The sequence below is a fragment of the Desmodus rotundus genome, chromosome 4 (assembly GCF_022682495.2).
Source record: "Desmodus rotundus isolate HL8 chromosome 4, HLdesRot8A.1, whole genome shotgun sequence".
Taxonomy (NCBI): domain Eukaryota; kingdom Metazoa; phylum Chordata; class Mammalia; order Chiroptera; family Phyllostomidae; genus Desmodus; species Desmodus rotundus.
Window position 1 is genome coordinate 39,716,344 of NC_071390.1, and position 19,150 is coordinate 39,735,493.

A 19,150-nucleotide genomic window follows, 5' to 3' on the forward strand; every position below is an offset into this window, starting at 1 on the left:
CTAAACAAGTGAGCCAGCCACACGGCCAGGGCCAAGAGAGCATTTTGAAACTGGTCAGTATAGACTACCAACAGAAAGCCAAGTCTCCTAAAATTGATCTATGAGAGGCAGTATATTACCTCACTAGACTGGGATTCTTAAAGAGCACATAAACCCAAAATGTCTTCTAATTCCTGGGAGATCTCACTTATTATTGGTTAATCTATAATCGAATGCAAATGCCCCATGAGCTGTGGTTTTGAGGAAACATCAGATGATTCTTCTAAAATGTTAGTAAACTAAAAACTGGACATATATACATATATATGACAGAAAAAATGGTAACTGGTTTTTACTGAGTGAAATATAGGAAGGTCTCCTTTTCTAAATCCCTAATTTCACAACAGTGAACATTTTAAAGCACTGTTATTTGAAGAGAAGAAATCTATTGCCTGCTGCAATGAATACATCAGATGTTTCCTAATTTGTGACAATAAAAGCGTTTTATCTTCAAAACTGACTGCAAGTTGAAAGGCACCAGAGGGATACCAGGAGAAACTGAAGTGTTTGGTATCAAAGTAAGAGCTGGGGGACAGCCTTCTCCCAGACAGAAATGTGGGCAGAGGGAACTGACCCTTTTCTGAACCCTCCCCCAGCAGAGCAACAGAGCCAGTAGGTGGGTGCCATATCTGACAGTTTGCCCCACACTGGAGATCCCCACAGACTCCATCCAACTCAACTAACAGGCCCGCCCAAGTTGCTTTTCCATATGAATGGCTGGTCTTGGCTCATGCTTTACAACTTCCTAAATCCCCTCAAACACCCAACAGCCTGCCTCAGTGAGCCCCCAGCCCCCATGCCCAGCACTAGCAGCAACCAGCCTAAATTCATGATTGGCTTTGCCTGGGAAATTCCAAGCCAAGCACAAGTAGCAGCCATCTCAGTTTGCTTTTATATAGCTCAGGCAGGGTAGCCCTGGGCAAAACACAGGTGGGGGTTGACCTTGGCCTGCCCTACCCAGAAAACCCCAAGGCCTACATACCCAGTGGACAACTATAGACCACGTGGGAGCACTGCTACCCTGTACCCACACAGCTGATTCTCCATGGAGGGTGGGAATTGGTGGTCAGTGGTCACAGCCAGTCCTTGAAGCTGGCTAGCCTGGGTAAATCCCTCCCATTGAGCTGCCACAGCAATCAAGGTTCAACTACAAGAGGAGGGGGTACTCATCCCACACAACAGGTGCACCTCAAGTACCAGTCTGACTTGGAACATAAGGAAGTAAAAAACAACCAATCAGAACAAAGATCAAAAAAAACAAGGATAGTATAAGCAGCCTCTGGGAAAACTTCAAGCAATCCAACATTTGCATCATAAGGGATACCAAAAGGAGAAGAGACAGAGTAAGAAACTGGAAATCTATTTGAAAAAAATTTCACTAATTTGGTAAAGGAAATAGACATACAGGTCCAGGAAGCAGAGAGTCACAAATAAGATGGATACAAAGAGGCCCTCTCCAAGACACATCATAATTAAAACGCCAAAGTTAAAGAGAATCTTAAAAGCAGCAAGAGAAAAGCAGTTAGTCACCACAGGGGAGTTCCCATAAGACTGTCAGCTGATCTCTCAAAAGAAACTTTGCAGGCTAGAAGGGACTGGCAAGAAGTATTTAAAGTCATGAAAAGCAGGGACTTAGAGCCAAGATTGCTCTACTCAGCAAAGGTATCATTTAGAATGGAAATGCAGATAAAGAGCTTCCCATACAAGAAAAAACTAAAGTAGTTCATCATCACCAAACCATTATTATATTAAATATTACAGGGGCTGATTTCAAGAAAAACAAGAAGATCAAAACTATGAAAAATAAAATGGCAAAAATACATATCTATCAACAAATGAATCTAAAAAACAAACTAAGGAAGTAAGGAGAACAAAGATGGAACCATGAATGCAGAAAGCGTTTTGATGGTTGCCAGATGCGAAGAGGGTGTGGGGAAATGGGTGAAGAGGTGAGGGGATTGAGAAGTACAAATAGGTAGTTACAGAATAGCCATGTGGATATAAAGTAAAGGATATGGAGTAGCCAAAGAATCTATGGGTGACCCCTGGACACAAACAATGGTATGGGGATTGCCTGAGGGAATGGGGGCTGCTAGGTATATTGGTGCAATGGGGAAAAAACTGGGGAAACTGTAATAGCATAATCAATCAAATATAATTTAATAAAAATAAAAAAAATAAAATTGGCTGCAAGGGTTTCTTAATTCAAACTTTTACTAAGTGTTTACAATGTCCAGACACTGTCCAAGATGTTGGGGATTAGAATTAAGAAAGACACAGTCGAGACCTTACAGAGTAAAAGAGAGTGTTAATAAACGTAGGGAAATAAACAAAATTGTCACATTGTAAGTGAAATCACATGAGTATAAAGGTTCACAAAGACTGATTCAGTTCTCAAATGTTATCTGTGTAATGTATGTTTATAAAGTGTTCTCTTAGAAAATTACAGTTGATGGTTTTCAAATGTGTTTTCTTTAAAAAATTATAATTTAGTAACCTTAGGCAACATTTTTTTCAATTATTTTTCTTTAAATTTTATGGCTCTGCAAATTAAAGAAAATTCTCACAAGGAAGAGAAAGTTTATTTTCATTAGTGAAGACTTCTAGGGACAGATGACAATCTGAGTTAGTTACACTTTAAAGGTTAATTACAGGAATTTGTAGATGGAGGACAAGAAAAAGTGAGTAGTTTAAGTAGGTCAGTATTTCTTGTTGTGTTTTAAACATTATTACATCCCTACGACATTCCTTTTTCTGTGACCACCTATTAAAACTGGCAAAAACTTTTAAGAAAGCCAAAGAATTAAAATGTTAATGTTTTTGCAAAATACCAAAAATTATGCTACAAATGAGAGATGGGAGGTGTGCAGAAACAAAAATAAGTTCGTTCCAGCATTTATGGACATGAAAGAACAATAGAGAAAAGCACGCGTAACCTCTGTATTGTAGACTAAGTGTTATAGGGGATGATGTGAATAACGAACAATGAAGCATGGGGAAGACAAGTACCCCTGCGGCACCGCAGGCTTTGAAAGGGTAGGTAATCTCAATCACAGCTCACATTTCTGTGCTAGAGCTAGGATTACAACTCGAGTATCCCTGACCCTTAAATCCTTGGGAGGTGGGGAGGCAAAGAGTGTTTGTCTATTATAATCAATAGCAAAGGGAGCTGAGAAAGAATGTAAAAAGTGTCCATAGTTTTTGGGGAATTTAGGATGGGTATTATAGAAGCTATCAAATATAGAGAAAGGTTCAGTGAATACTGTAATAAAACCCCATGTCCTTGGCACCTAGGCACTAAACTGTAGGTGCATTATGAGCTCCAAACACAGAGATGATGATCTAAGTGATGGCTGGAAGCCATCCACTTCACAGGAAGTACATGTAAACTAGAAAAAGGAGAGAAATAAAGTCTGTTACACTGCAAACGTCTGTTGCTACTCCTTAAAGTGTTAGGAACCAGGGAGTAAGTATCAGAGGAGCCAAGGCCAGTATGTGAAGACCAAGCAGTGATTAACAGTGCCATTTATTACCGAAGTGGCAAATAATAAAAGGACCAGAAAGAAACTACTGAATTACTCTGTTGTGATGGCCATAGCAAGAGTAGTTTCACGGGGGTGGCAGGTACAAAGACCAACCTGTATTCAGTTGAAATGTGAAAGACACAGCAAAGAATCTGCTCTGAAGGCAGGAGCAACAGGATGGTGGCAAGGAAGATGTGGTCTGAAGGAGCCTTTCTTTTGAGAAAGAATAGTCCAGACTGTGCTCCTACTCTGAAGAAAAAAGCCAGCGAGAGGGAAAATTTAAAGACCTACATCTATAAAGAGAATAACAGATGGAGCAAGGTTTCAGAATGAAATCCAGAGGATGGAATATGAAACCTATATATTGGATAGAAATGTTGTTTCTACTTAAAAGACACGGCCCCTTCTAAATGACACTGGAGGGGGGGAAAGTCATCTTCAGAGCCCTAGGGCTTGGTTTCTATTCTTTAATAAATGTTTATACATGAACTTCACAGTCTACTTTTAGTAACACAATATTTAATGATAGGAAAGGAGCAAACAAACAAATAATCCATTTTAAAAATTATAACTCCTATTATGTAAAAAGACGGGGAAATAAATTAATCACTTTCAAATAGTAAAGATTAGAATATCCCTATATCCACTATAATTCTGTTTGGAATCTTTGCTTTTAACACACATTCTGGATAATACTAGTGTGGGTGGTTATTCAACTGTTATTCCAAGCACCAATGTTCTTTAAGTTTCTTTACCTGCTTTTGAGAGAATGCCATTTCCTTTTGCTATGCCAACATAGACTAGAATATTTACAACATCAGAAACTTCAACATGGAGATTTGTTGTTCCTATATCATGATCTTTAGCAGCAGCTACACCTGTGTATGAAATAAAATGTTACTCGACAGACTCTTTTACACATCCCAAATCAGCTCTATGAGGGAAACATAATTGTAATTTGAGTTTTATTCTCCTTGTTCCAAAACCTGTCCCCAAAAGTCACAATTGATGAAATGTCTCATAAAAATCACATCAATAGAAAATGGAAATATTTTACAAGGAATAGCAAGTATTTAACTATATATTGTCAATTAACTCCTAATAAATTAGACAACTTATCTTTGAACAGAAGTTAGTTAAAATTAATTCCAAGTCAACAGAAATGCAAATATATACGTACCATAGGCACTGCACAACCTGGGTCCTAGATCAGGGCGTACAAAAAATCCTGGCAAATAAGAGGCCAAATTCAGTTTTCCTTCTGGATTACAATATTCTGGCAATGGCAAGCTTTTTAAAAGATCTTCATATCTGAAAAATAACATTGACTTCTTCTGAATAAAAACTTACATTTTTACATGCATTCCAATATATAATTTTTAAGTTGATCCAAACATAGGACAACCTTTCCTTAAGGTCTTTGATAGGTAAGACTTTCTGTGACTTCATTCAAAGTTTAAATGAATGCGTAACACATGGGACGCAAAGAATAGCAGTGATACTGCAACTGCAATGTTACCTAATCACGACTAATTAAAAGCTCCATGAACAGGAAAGTCTCAAATAGGGCCCCAAGTCCTTGACATGAGCATTCTTTCCTTTACTGACCTAACATAAACACTCTCCTCTGCTGAGACTACAGAAATTCAGTTTTGTATTTTAGTTATTTATTTTTAATTGAGTAAGAAAATGCCTAAAGGTCACATTTTTTTGTTCCTTGATTTGGGTATCATCTCAACTCAACCTCAAAATGCTAAAAGTTAAAAAAAAAAGCAAGTTTCCCCCAGCTGGTGTAGCTCAGTGGATTGAGCACCGGCTTCAAACCAAAGGGTTGCCGGTTCAATTCCCAGTCAGGGCACATGCCTGGATTGCAGGCTGGGTCCCCGGAGAGAACCATGTGAGAGGCAACCATACATTGATGTTTCTCTCCCTCTTTTTCTCCCTCCCTTCCCCTCTCTAAAAATAAAGAAATAAAATCTTAAAAAACAGAAAAAAAAAAAAAGAAGTTTCAAAAGATATACCTTGCTGGCATCATAGTCTTAAACTCTTCTCCTGAAGGGCAATCTTTCAATTTTAAAACAACTGTTTCTCCACTTTTCGTTTTTTGCCGTTCTATAAAGAATGCAGTTAATTACTAAAAAGATAATCTCTGTCTTTTTATTTTTATAATGTTTGGAGAAATGAAATGTAAAGTAAATGATAATTCAATTGTTGTACAGTAGGTACTTAATATATGTTTATATATTGGCATTATTTCTCATATACTTAGGTAGTTTTAAGACTTTTGCTCATTATGTACATAAATTCTTTTAAAAATATTTCTATAATTGTTATTAAAATTACATTTTTGATTTTCAAAGTGTTTTACATAAATTTCATGATTCAATTTCCTAAGGCTTATGGGGTTGCCAAAAAATTCCCGTTGTGATATAAACGAACATAATTAAAAGACTTGTTTATGGCCAAAGGAAATTAAGTGTGGAGACCAGAGTAGGATCCAGTCTCTCATTTCCAAGCACAGATGGTCCCTGACTTAGGATGGTTCAGCTAAACAATTTTTTAATGTTGTGTGGAAAAAGCAGGCATTCAGTAGAAACTGTATTTCTAATTTTAAATTTTCATCTTTTCTTCCTGTGCTCTTCAGTAGGTTAATTGTGTTTATTTTGCCCAGTGTAAGTAAACTAATTAACACGTAAGGCAGGCTTGGCTGAAGCTACGATGCTCTGTAGGTTAGGTGAGTTAAAGACATTTTTGACACGATAATTTCAATTTATGAGTTTACCAAGATACAACCCAATTCTAAATTGAGGTAGATCTATACTTTTTTCTTTTTATTAGACAACAAAGTAATATAGAAGTTTAAAAGATTAAAAATCTGTTAACTTGCATCTATAATTTATTGTTTGAGGGGGATATGTTTAACAAAAACAGTAAAACAGATAAAAAGCAACATACTTGAAACTTCTTCAAAACCATCCCAGAACTCCTTAACATTGGCATTTGAAATAATGCTGTCTTTGCAGTTCAGAAGATCAGCTTGGTGGTCTCCAAAATCAAGACTAATAGATTCTGCCTTCCACAAGCTCATGTTCATTTTCTTATGTACACCAGACACCACTGCAGGCTTATGAACAGACAGATAGATACAAGTTAAAAGGTATATGGAAACTTCCAAAATTTTATTTTACATGCACATACAACAAATGTTAAGTTTCAGTACTAACAACAAATTGTGAGAATTAAGAGGCTATTAAAAATAGCCCCTGACCTGGAAAGATGTTCACAATAGACTCTCAAAAAGAAAAGGTGGTAAGAGAATACCATGTAGAGTACACTGCCATTTTTGAAAACAAAAAAATGTGTAGCAATTTTCAGGAAAGCCTGAAAAGCTATCGTAAAAATTTCATTTCTTGCACTGACTGGTGTGGCTCAGTGGGTTGGGTGTCACACCGAAAACCAAAAGGTTGCCAGTTCAATTCCCGGTCAGGGCACATGCCTGGGTTGTAGACCAGGTCCCCCATGGGGGTGTTGTGGGAGGTAACTGATGTATGTTTCTCTCCCTCCCTTCCCCTCTCTCTAAAAGTAAATAAAATATTTTTAAAAATTTCATTTCTTAAAGAGTATAAATATGGATTTTTTGGTTGCTTTATTTACAGATTAATTTTTATAGATAGAACATAACCTACTTCTTTATTTGTATGTATGCAATAGATGAATTAAGATTTCTAAGTAAATTAGCCCTGGCTGGTGTGGCTCAGTGGATTGAGTGTGGGCTGTGAACCAAACGGTCGCTGGTTGAATTCCCAGTCAGGGTACATGCCTGGGTTACAGGCCTGGTCCCCAGTGGAGCCCACATGAGGGGCAACCATACATTGATGTTTCTCTCCCTTTTTCTCCCTCTCTACCCCTCTCTATAAAATAAATAAATAAAATCTTACAAAACATATATTTCTAAAAAGATTTTTAAGTAAATTATATAAAGCCCTTGGGATTAAAAATGTATTCTGAGTTTGTGTCACTTCAAACATACACATACATTCTTCACCTCAGCAAGGATCATAATAAAAATATTAAACAACTAGGCACAACAAAATTAAATTTCAAGCCTGATGACTATTCCCAGAGAGCGAATCCCTCCAGTGAAATTATATGAATCCAAAACCCCTCAGGGCTCCATAAACTCGAAACCAACAACTGAAGATTTATAGCTGATGTGAAAAACAAACAAAAAAGCAAAAACAAAAAACAAGCAAAACCTCTCAGGGCAATCTGATGTTATTATTCTCAGTTGTTTTTTCCTTTTTTAATTCCATTAGTGTAGTTAACTGCCATCTGAAATGTGTACCAAATATTTTACAGAAGTTTTGGTCAAATAAAAAATCATTTTTTATTTGAGCTGAATTAAATAATGAAGTTTGTCATTTAAGACTTTATGAACTAATTTAAAAATAAATAATCTATGGGTAAACATTAAAGGCAAAAACATGTACTCTTGTTATCAGTTCAAGAAAAATGCTCCTAGTATTAACACTTGAATAGCAGATATGAAATCTGTTAACTGGACTAAGCTAGAAGTGTAAAAAAAAAAAAGAGATATCTAAACTTCGTAAAAACAGGGCTTTATTAAGTCTGTTGACTGATAAAAAAAAAATAGTGCTTCCTTAATTCATACAAATCTGGCCAAATATAAGAATTCAAAAACAATCACTATGGTAACCTTTTGATATCTTACTTCCACTCCAAATGTGTTAAGTACTATCTTTCCCCTTTCTTTCTATTCCTAAGAAGAAAACAACTTTGCTTGTTCCTTTGAAAGTGTACTAGAATCAGCTTAAAATACTCACTTGTCCATGTTTCCAACACTCTTTGAAAAGCTTCCAATTATTAGTATTTTTACAATCCTTAAGCCAAAGAATATGCTTCTCACAGACCCAAGAATGTGGTATATCACCGTACAATTTGTTTTCATCCATGGCAGATTTTCTGCTTTCTTTAGGCTCCTCTTTAAGCTCTGATTTTACACTTATCTTAGGGGCTTTATTTGGTGGAATTTTGTTTTCAACAACTGAAGCAATTATGTCATCAAGAATGTTTGGCATAGTCCTTCCACTTTTACCACTCTATAGGGAAAAAAAAGTGTTTTTTGAGAAGAAATGTATACATTTTTAAACTTCCATTTTGACTTATTACTAACATAACAAACAACTAACACAAACGACTTACTTGCCTTCAAGAACATGTGATCATGTCAGTAGATAGGGATTTCTAGTCCTTTCGCTACTCCTGAGAGGCGGGAACCTGAGTTTCGGTGGTCTCCATGTGAGGCCGGTGTGCAGGACTAGAAGTGTGGCCCTTCTACCTTTCATACTGTCTTAGGGCGGAGGCAGCTGGGTGGAATTTCCCATATATTTTTAATGGCCACTAAAAATTTATGTCTATCTATACAATTTTCTGTGTGTATTTTCCTCTGGAGAATAACTAAAGCAAAAATTGACTTCTAAATATTTTAAGTAATGAAACATTCACTTCCATGTTTTTCCCCCTATTAGATACATGGTTTTCAAATTTTAAAGAAGTATCTTAGGGCTCTTCTGGCATCAAAATGCCCCTCCCCCAACCGTATTCACCTTGGGGAAAAAAGCAAAACCTCTAGCTTTCAAGGTCTAAGTTACAATGCAAATAGGAACATGCCTAGTAATTTAGTATACTTGACGTGCTCTGCCTCTATTTATCGTGTAGTTCACAGGTCAATCTCCAAATCATCTAAACTTAAGGCCCATATATAAAAGCCAAAAATCACTCACTGGGGTTCCCATTGAATATACTGGAGCAAAGGCAATGCCGGCATCTGTACAACCCACACGTAACTTGCCAGCTGTTGTGGTCAGTAAATCCCGTAAGGTTGAGCCTTGTTCATTATTCTGGGACACAGTAGGTGATGTTCTGCTGTTTGGAGAATCGGGATTCTCTTGTTCTCTCTCTTCTTTAATTTGCTTCTCAAGGTCAAATTCTTTATTTTCTGAAATAAAACATTTTTACAAAATTCAAATTTTGTCAAAAATTTGAGCATTCTGCTACCGTATAGACAAAACTAGCACTCTGTATTTTACAGAGAAAGGTAAAAACTATAGCACTACTCATTTATCCACCTGGACATATCCTAGATGATGGGCTAGATGCTTCAAAATGGAGTCAAACAGTTTGGATATGAGAAGGCCTTCCTCAGTATCTCAGACATGTAGCTGAGTTTATACCTGCCACAAAGGAAACTGCTATAGCTAAAACAGGGAGAAGGAATATGAGAGTAACGAATCTATTGCCCTGGTGGCTTTATTGATATGCTCATCCAGAAATTATTCTGCAACTAATTTAGTTTTTAAATTTTATTGTTGTTCAAGTATAGCTCTCTGCCTTTCCTGCAACTAATTTTGATGTAATCATAGTTCCTAGTAAGAGAAGACAAAGGTTTCATTGAATCTAAGCTACGCAAGCAAAAGATAAAAAGTAAATTATGTTATGTGAAAAGTACACTAATGTATAATAGTATACTGCTGGGAGGGAGAGGGGGTAAGGGGAGTAAATGGTAATGGAAAAATAGAATAAAGATAAATTTTTTTTAAAAAGTACATTGTTGGTTGTATTATTATACTCTGTCACATAGCTGACCCTTGAACACGGGTTACCCGTGCTGATCCCCCATGCAGTCAAAAATCCACATGCAATTTTGACTCCCTCAAAATTTGTCTCCTGATACCTGTGGAGGATTGGTTCCAGGATACGGCCCACCCCACCCATGGACACCAAAATCGCTGGATGCTCAAGTCCCCTACATAAAATGGTGCAGATCAATGCATGTAGTTGCCTCTCCACATCTGTGGACTCCCAACTGCAAATCCTAAACAGTACAGGTATTTATTTTTTAAAAATCCACAGGTAAGTATACCCACACAGTTCAAAGCCTTACTGTTCAAGGATCACTGTATACTTAGATAATTTATAATATTTACCTTTTTTTTCCTCTCTGGACTTTTGCTCTGCAAGATCTGCTAACCAGTGCAGTGGTGACTGGGATTCTGGAGGAGTTAACTTGCTGTCTGAGCTTACGTCACTCCCTGGACTGCTGTTGCCATTGCCCTCAGACTTCTGAGGGGTATTCTGCTGCTGCGACTCAGGCATGCACAGAGCGATTTTATTACTGTGATTAAGAACATTCTGTAAAACCTACAAGGGTAGAACAATTGAACTTTTAAAATACTATCTTTTCAATTAATTAGTGTTAAAAGGAGTCATTTCTGTAGTAACACAATTTAATATAAGTCTTAAATTGGATATCAAGTAACAAAGCTGATTCCTTTAACCATGCATTTTATTTGAATAATTAGAAATTTATACTCACTTGAGACACACCATTCATTGTAGGAAGAGTACCAACTTGTAGATTCTGTTTGTTAGAACAATGACAATGGGATTTAATACCGTATTTTTCTCTGAGAGTGTGCATCACATCTAGAAGATCTGTTAAGACTACAAAATATAATAGTGGTTAATAAAACGATTTAAAAATTTTTTTTCGGTTTTTCTTGTGCCTTTTTACTTTCATTTTTTAATTCAATCCTTATATCTAGTACAGGTTTGATCATTAAACCAAATTCATGGTCTCCATTCTTTTTTCTCTTACCTCTATTATTAAAAATTCAGTGTTCAAAAAAAGTAGAATAATCTTTCATCATAAATCAAACTTTTTCATTACACTCTACATTTCCCCCTTCTAAAATGGTTCCTCTGTGTGCTTTTTTAAAATCCTCACCCAAGCCACAGGATATGTTTATTGATTTTAGAGAGACAGGAAGGGTGAGAGAGAGAGAGGAAGGAGGGAGGGAGAGAGACAGGGAGGGAAGGAGAGAAACAGCAATCGGTTGCCTCCCAAAGGACCTAGATCGGAGATTGAACCCAAACTTTTTGGTGTCTGGGATGTCACTCCAACCAACTAAGCCACCTGGCCAGGGCTCCTCTGTGGTTTTCTTAGTAACAGGGCTGGGCTTATTAGTTTTATTACATGGAGGAATCCAAGCACTGAGTGAAAACAAGTTCAGGTTAGATAAACATTACCCCTCTCCATTCTATTATACTCCTGCATATGCCCAAATAACCTGGACCAACTGAGTGCCGTCACACTCAGTAAATAATGTATACTTATACTCACCAGAACTAGGTATAATTTGAGTTGGCATTAAATGCTTGTGATCATGGGGCTGTCCCTTCACACACTTTATCCAAGCATACAGTTCTTTATCTGTAAAATTACAACACATTTACTTTTATATCAATCATTGTTGCACGATTATAAAATTGATGGCTTATATATAAACAGCTTAACAATTACATAAAATGGCAATAGTAGAATTCAAATGTATGGCTCCTAAAAAAAAAAAAAAAAGAAAAAAAGAAAGACAATGCCACTACTCTTAAGAATTTTATAAAAACGGGATATCAAATTGATGTTAGACTTTTCTAGAATGATCATTCTTTATTATCATTAATGTATTAGTTACCTCTTTCTTCTGTGATTCTAGCTTCTCTGTAGCTAATTCCTTTTATCTTTTGTTTTTTTGTGCCAAACATGGCTTTTACCCAAACCCAGTACATTAGATTGACATGTTTGACACTACTGCTAACTCATTTTCCTTTTATGCTTCACAGACCTGAAGACAAACTGTCATGAGACATGCCACTACTGTACAGGCAGTGACAGAAGAAAAACTCTGAGAGGTCCTGAATTACAGTGCATCAGAGAGTAAGACAAAAAGGTAAGAGTAATTAACCAGTTAATAGCCATGGACCGACTAACAGACTGCTCACATTCTTAATGTACGTTGGGGCTTTGAGTCAACTTTTGTACATATCATCAGTCACCATAGCATCCTTGTCATGCATTACCTTTCAGAACCGTTGCTGGTAACCAATCAAAAGTAGTAAGTATTTCTTCCTTACAAAACGTGCACCTACCCTAAACTGACCCCTATTTCACCTTTTCCTGCCCACCCCCCCCACAAGGGCAGCCAATGTAAATTCTCTCAAACACAACTTACATCTTTCTTCCCCAGAATATAATGAATAAAGAGCCCTTCAGCCTCAAGATGGTGGACAAGTCTGTCATGTCTGGGTAGCCCAGCTGCCTGCCTATTGGTCAGACTGCATACCCCAGGAACTGGTCTTTTTCTGCCTATCCTTTCTCAGAAAAGCTTTTGGTCATGAAAGTTCTTTGTTTAACAATAGTATTTAATTGCTACTATTGCGTTCAAATAAGGTTCCATAGCTGTATTTATAAATATATTAAGGCATAGCATGAGGCATATCATACATAAATTCTTTGATCTCAAAAAGGTCATCTCTATAAATTTAATAACAAAGACAACTACTTATGATGTAGCTTTAAGAGTTTCAATGAATACCACAAAAAGCTCATTAATTCAGCATTAAAAAAAACAAAACTAAAACCATTATTTCATCAAGTCTCAAATTAAATAAAATCCAAATCCAGTCTAAAAGTTTTTAAAAGAGCTTTGACTCCCCCCTCCAAAGCCTACATAGTAACTTGTAAATGTTTTCTAACTGTCTGTATTTTAGACACTTATGTTAATTACCACTGTCAAGTTATAACCTAGTCAAGTGAGTGTATTATATTTAACAGCGAAATAAGGAACTAGGTAACAGAATATAACTAAAATATACTGATTATCCTCAGAAAATTATATGGTGACTGATATATTTTAAAACCCAATACCTCATTCTTGTTCAAAAAAGAATTCAGGCTTATATATACAATACCTATAGCAAAATACAATAAATTAACATTAATTGCTTTTTAATTTGGCCAAGGGAAAATAAAATTATGAAACCAGAAAAACATAAAATGCATGCCATGCAGTTTTATAGCAGTGCAGCTACTTCTATCAACGGAAAATACCCAAACATATTTTGAGTTTTGAAGATATTTAATTTCCTAAAATGCATTCCTTTCTATGATTTCACATTTTACTCATATATAGTATCTTCTTCATATCACAGAAACACCAAGCAATAGATGTTTGGACATGCTTCCCCACTTGCTCAGGTCTCTTTTCAAGTGATGGGTATTATAAGAAAAAGAAGATTAGAAAGTATAAGGCTTAACAATCCTATCATAAAAAAAAAGATATTGATGGCTAAGCACCTGATCATCTACCTGAGAAACATTACTCTGAAAAAGACCTGCCTGAAATGAAAAGTCTGTCGCTAAGCATGATTTTACCTCTGATATTCCCGGTTTGAATCCTCTCATTTCATTAAAGACTTACCCCAAACAAATAACTCAATACTTTCAAGGCTACCAGTAGCAAGTAGCTGCTTCCAAATCAACTTGGAAAACTTTTCTAAGAGACTTTTAGCATGAAAAAGGTGCAATCAGTCACTTTCTTTTTAAACTTTCTGCAGCTGTGATTAACATGTAGAACACTGTTTTTGTGTCACTTATTGAAAAACGAAAAATAATAGTTTCAAAGGCTGTTTTCATATATAATATAAATTTCTTCTTCATTCTATAAAAACTAGGGAATATTCTTGAACAGGCTGATATGAACTTTATGAACCAATATTTAGAAATATCAACTGACACTAATAAGTGTTCAACTGCAACTTATGAAAAGCCCTAATTAATTCTGGCTACATTAAGAAACTATTCGCTAGAAATGAGGGGGTGAGGATGAATCCACTAATCAGGTAAAATAGGTGCAGTTTTACTCTAAAAAACCTGGCTATGAATAAACTGTGATAACTCCTTTTTACAACTTCATGTAATGGATTATGGAATATAGGAAAAAACCTTATACACATCGCATTTTCCAGATGAGTGATCCTAGAAAAAAATGAACATTATTCAAAACTTAATTTAATATAAAGTCATAAACCGACCTCTAGAACTCTTCCTTTCCTTTGCCTTGTAACAATCCAAGCAGACCACAAATCCGCATTTCTGACAGACCCAGTGAATGTTAAACAATGTTGCTTCGCACGCATCACACATCTCTCGGACTCCTCTCACTGCTCTTTTCCAGGCAATTTTGGCTGAAATATAGAGAAATAAAAATGTAAGGGGAAACAGACTCCTTTGCATGCAATCTTTGCTGAAATACATGAAAACAGAAATGTAAAGGCAAACCAAAACCTTTAAAGGATTTATTAACTAAAGAGCAATTGCAGGTTTCTTGAAGTAATCAGTGATTCCCTCCAGAAAAAGTACATGTAACTGATTGATCTCATTTTGGACCACAAATATCTCTGCTGCAGAGGACTGTCCAGTGCATTGCAGGACGTGTAGTGGCACCTGTGCCCTCTCCCCATTAGAGGCCAGTACTCTACCCCAACGTCTCTCAGTTACTGAACCAAAAATGTCCCCTGGGGGACCAACCAGTGATTTAAAGGAAGGAAAAGAAATAAATATTTAGAGTCCTAAGTATTTTAGGTATTTACAAGTAAACACAATTAGCCTACTTTCAAACAAATCTATAAGGTAGTTATCATTTGTGTTTTACAGTCCTGCAGTTCAGCAAGGAGCCAAAGTTGAGATTCAAATATACATCTAACTCTAAAGACTGATGACTTCAGGTCAAGACGGCAGTGTGGGTAAACACAGCACACCTTTTTGCACAACCACATCAAAAGTATAACTGGTGGGAGGGGTGCAGATGCCTAACAGGCTGTTCCCATACCCACACGGGTCAGATAAAAATCTTGAGGGATATCTCAGGAGCAAGAGGTCCCAGCCCCCCAGTTCAGCGTTCCAGTGCCAGGAAGATACGTCTCTGTAACTTCCGGCTGTAAAAACCAGCAGGGATTGAGGCTGTGGAAAACAAAATGCTAGAGTCCCAGGGCAGTTACCCTTAAAGGGCTCAAGCACAGATTTACTCAGACTCACTGTACCTGAGCTCCAGCACTGGGTGAGTAGATTGAAAGGCATCAGAGACACCCAGGGAGGAACTGAATTATCTGGCATCAGTACAAGAGCTGGTGGGGAGCTTTCTCCCAGGCAGAGGCCATTATCCCTTTTCTAAGCCTTCCCCGCAACAGAGCTAACAGGTGGGAACCATATCTGAGACTGCATCAACCTGGCTCACACTGTTTGCCCCATCCTGGTGATTCCCTCAGACCCTGTTCACCATGTTCCACCCCACTTTTCTGGCCCATCCAAACCATTTCCAGTGGCTTTTACATATGAATGGTCTGTCTTGGCCCATGCTTCAGATTTTCCTAAATTCTCTCAAACAAGCAGCATCTGGCTCCAGTGAGCCTCATACCTTTAGCTAAGTTGCCCCAGGCCTGGCACTAGTAGCAGATAGCCTTGGTTTACACCTTGGCCTCTCCTGGGCACCTCCAAGCCCAGCACAGGTAGCAGCAATCTGCAGACCACTTTGTGGCTAGTGCTGTGTGACCCCTGACAGAACACAGGCAGTGGCTGACATGGGACGTGTCAATAGCAATCAAGGCTTAACCACAACAGAAGGGTATACATAGCCCACACAGTGGGTGCACCTTGAGTAACCAGATTGGGTGATAGTAGAGGTTGGACCTACAGGACATCTACTATATAAAGCCACTCTATCAGGCTTGGGAGACAGAGTAGCTCTACCTAGTACATAAAAACAAAAACGGGGGCAGTCAAAATGAGGACACAAAGAAACATGGCCCAAATGAAAAAACAGGGAAATGTCCAGAAAAAGAATGAAACAAAAAGGAGAAAAGCAATCTATCAGATGCAAAAGTCAAAACACTGGTTATAGGATGCTCAAAGAACTTAGTGAGGACCTCAACAGCATAAAAAAGAACCAGTTAGAAACAAAGGATACACTAATTGAAATAAAGAATGATTTACAGGGAAACAACAGTAGAGTGGATGAAGCCGAGAATCAAGTCAATGACTTGGAACATAAGGAAGCAAAAGACAATCCATCAGAACAAGAAGAAAAAAGAACCTCCCCCCCCCCCAAACAAGGATAGTGTAAGCAGCCTCTGGGACAATTTCAAGTGATTCAACATTCTCATCATTGGGGTATCATTCTCATCATTGGGGTATCAGAAGGAGAAGAGATAGAACAAGAAATTGGAAATCCATGTATGTGAAAAAATAATGGGAAAAAACTTCCCTAATTTGGTGAAGGAAATAGACATGTAGGTCCAGGAAGCAGAGTCACAAACAAGATGGAAACAAAGAAGCCCCTCCAAGACACATAATTAAAATGCCAAAGGTTAAAGATAAACAGAGAATCTTAAAAGCAGCAAGAGAAAAGCAGTTAGTTACCACAGGAGAGTTCTCATAAAACTGTCAGCTGATCTCTCAAAAGAAACTTTGCAGGCTAGAAGGGACTGGCAAGAAGTATTTAAAGTCATGAAAAGCAGGGACGTAGAGCCAAGACTGCTCTACCCAGCAAAGATATAATTTAGAATCGAAGGGCAGACAAACAGCTTCCCATACTAGAAAAAACTAAAGTAGTTCATCATCACCAAACAATTATTATTTGTAATGCTAAAGAGGCTTATTTAAGAAAAAGAAGATCAAAACGATTAACAATAAAATAGCAAAAATATGTATCTATTAACAATTGAATCTAAGAAACAAAATAAATGAACAAGCAAGAAAAAAAAAAAACGGAATCATACAGAGAGTGTTTTGATGGTTGCCAGATGGGTGGGTTGTCAGGGGAATGGGTGAAAACGGTAAAGGGATTCGGAAGTACAAATTGGTAGTTACAGAACAGTTACGGGGATGTAAAGTACCACAGGGAATAGAATAGCCAAATAACACATACGCAGGACCCATGGAAGGACAACAGTGTGGGGACTGCCTGAGGCATTGGGGGTTAGGGTGGTAACTGGGTGGAGGGGGACAAAAGGGAAAATTTGGGACAACTGTAATAGTACAAGCAATAAAATATAATTAATGCTGAAATTTCCTAATTTCACATCCAAAGTGTCTTTGTCATGCTAAACTGTCATACTGGCAGAAACAGCAAAATGCTGTTGTGATTTCACAAACTGCTAATCCATTCATTTAAACCTCAATTGGAAAGTCTCTCTCTTTTTTTAAATCATCACCATAGGATATTTTTTTCATTGTTTTTAGGGAGAGAAAAACATCCATATGAGGGAGAAACATCAACTGTTGCCACCCATATTGCCTGGACCATGCCTGCACCTGGGATCCAACCTACAACCTTTCAGTTACAGGAGGAGGCTCCAACCAACTGATCCACATTGGCCCTGGCAGAAAACATCTTTTACCTTAGGTATACGTAAGCGCCTTTGTTTTATACATAAAAAATGTCATTATCAAAGTTAAAACTCAACATAACCAGGTAGGATTAGGGGCCTCTCCCAGATTAAAACATACTTCAGATTTGTAGAACGAAACTTATACAATTGCATGTTCTAAGTATTTAACTTCCTTACCATCCTTTTTCACCCAGGACAAAGCTGTTTTTTCAGATGTTACTAATTGACAGAACTTATCACCTATTATATCCAAGATGTATTTTGAAGTTTCTATGTCTAGTTCATCATCTTCATAATTTTCATGTGTCCATAAACTCATAGCTTCATCATCATATTGGTCAGGAGAAGAGAAGCCATCTATTCTAACTACTCCATTTTTACTAAATGACAATCTGAAATATTAAAACATAAAAGCATTAGATACACAGATAAACATCCAATTTTTTAAAGTTCTAAATTTATAGTTATATTTTTATGTTAAATATAAGTATATAAATTATATTTACAATTAGAGGAAACAGGGTAGTCCATACAGACAAACATACTTTATTAATTAAAGTTAACCAACTTAGATGACTCCTATAATACACACATGGCAATCATAGTAGATTCAACTTTAGGTTTTTTCAAGAGATAAGATCTCCTCTATCACTTATACTTAACTACTTAACTCCAATCAAATGGAAACTATGACCAAGTATCTGGTGAGAACAAGATTTAAAATGCTAGCCAAGTGCTTCATAGAGCAATGCTGTTATTTTATATGTAATTTAAATCAGAAACCTCTAAAGTTGAGAATGCCCAAAATCACGTTAAGACTTTCACTGAGGGAATATTAAAAAAATGTCAACTACACATACAGGGTAGGGCAAAGTAGTTTATAGTTGTGAGTACACAAAACACAGTTTATTCTTGTGTTATTATTAAGTACTGCATTATTTTCCAAACGAACAACTCTAAGCCTTCTTTTGCCCCACTCTGTATGTATTTTTCATTAAAAATGATACTTTATTAACTTGATTTAGAGAAACAAGGATGAAACTCTGATCAAGTTTATTAGGAACCAAATTGTGTTACTGCCCTTTAGCTTCTGACACCCAATTAATATAACTACTTAGTACAGAAGTTTAAGGTAAATGGAAGGCAAAATTGTCTTTTCTTATTCGCTGGTGGCTAGTACTCAATTATCTCTGTAACTACTCTCAAACAGCGGACATCGAAAGTTCATTACAAGTCATTCTGTACTTTTCAATGGATACTACCAACAATATTGCTTTTACTCC

General features: G+C 36.9%; 1 protein-coding gene across 5 annotated transcripts in view; it reads right to left on the reverse strand.

The window, feature by feature from the left end:
* JMJD1C (jumonji domain containing 1C) overlaps nucleotides 1-19,150 on the reverse strand; it is a 249,118-nt gene that overhangs the window by 10,519 nt on the left and 219,449 nt on the right. For all 5 annotated transcript variants that reach the window (XM_024561194.4, XM_045195974.3, XM_071221226.1 and 2 more), the window contains 11 exons: nucleotides 18,045-18,259; nucleotides 14,514-14,666; nucleotides 11,767-11,856; nucleotides 10,960-11,087; nucleotides 10,571-10,784; nucleotides 9,368-9,582; nucleotides 8,408-8,683; nucleotides 6,519-6,687; nucleotides 5,585-5,675; nucleotides 4,744-4,874; nucleotides 4,319-4,441 (listed from right to left, as the gene is read on the reverse strand). In XM_024561194.4, coding sequence (XP_024416962.2) covers nucleotides 4,319-4,441; nucleotides 4,744-4,874; nucleotides 5,585-5,675; nucleotides 6,519-6,687; nucleotides 8,408-8,683; nucleotides 9,368-9,582; nucleotides 10,571-10,784; nucleotides 10,960-11,087; nucleotides 11,767-11,856; nucleotides 14,514-14,666; nucleotides 18,045-18,259 — 1,805 coding nt within the window. The remainder of the gene's footprint in view (nucleotides 1-4,318; nucleotides 4,442-4,743; nucleotides 4,875-5,584; nucleotides 5,676-6,518; nucleotides 6,688-8,407; nucleotides 8,684-9,367; nucleotides 9,583-10,570; nucleotides 10,785-10,959; nucleotides 11,088-11,766; nucleotides 11,857-14,513; nucleotides 14,667-18,044; nucleotides 18,260-19,150) is intronic.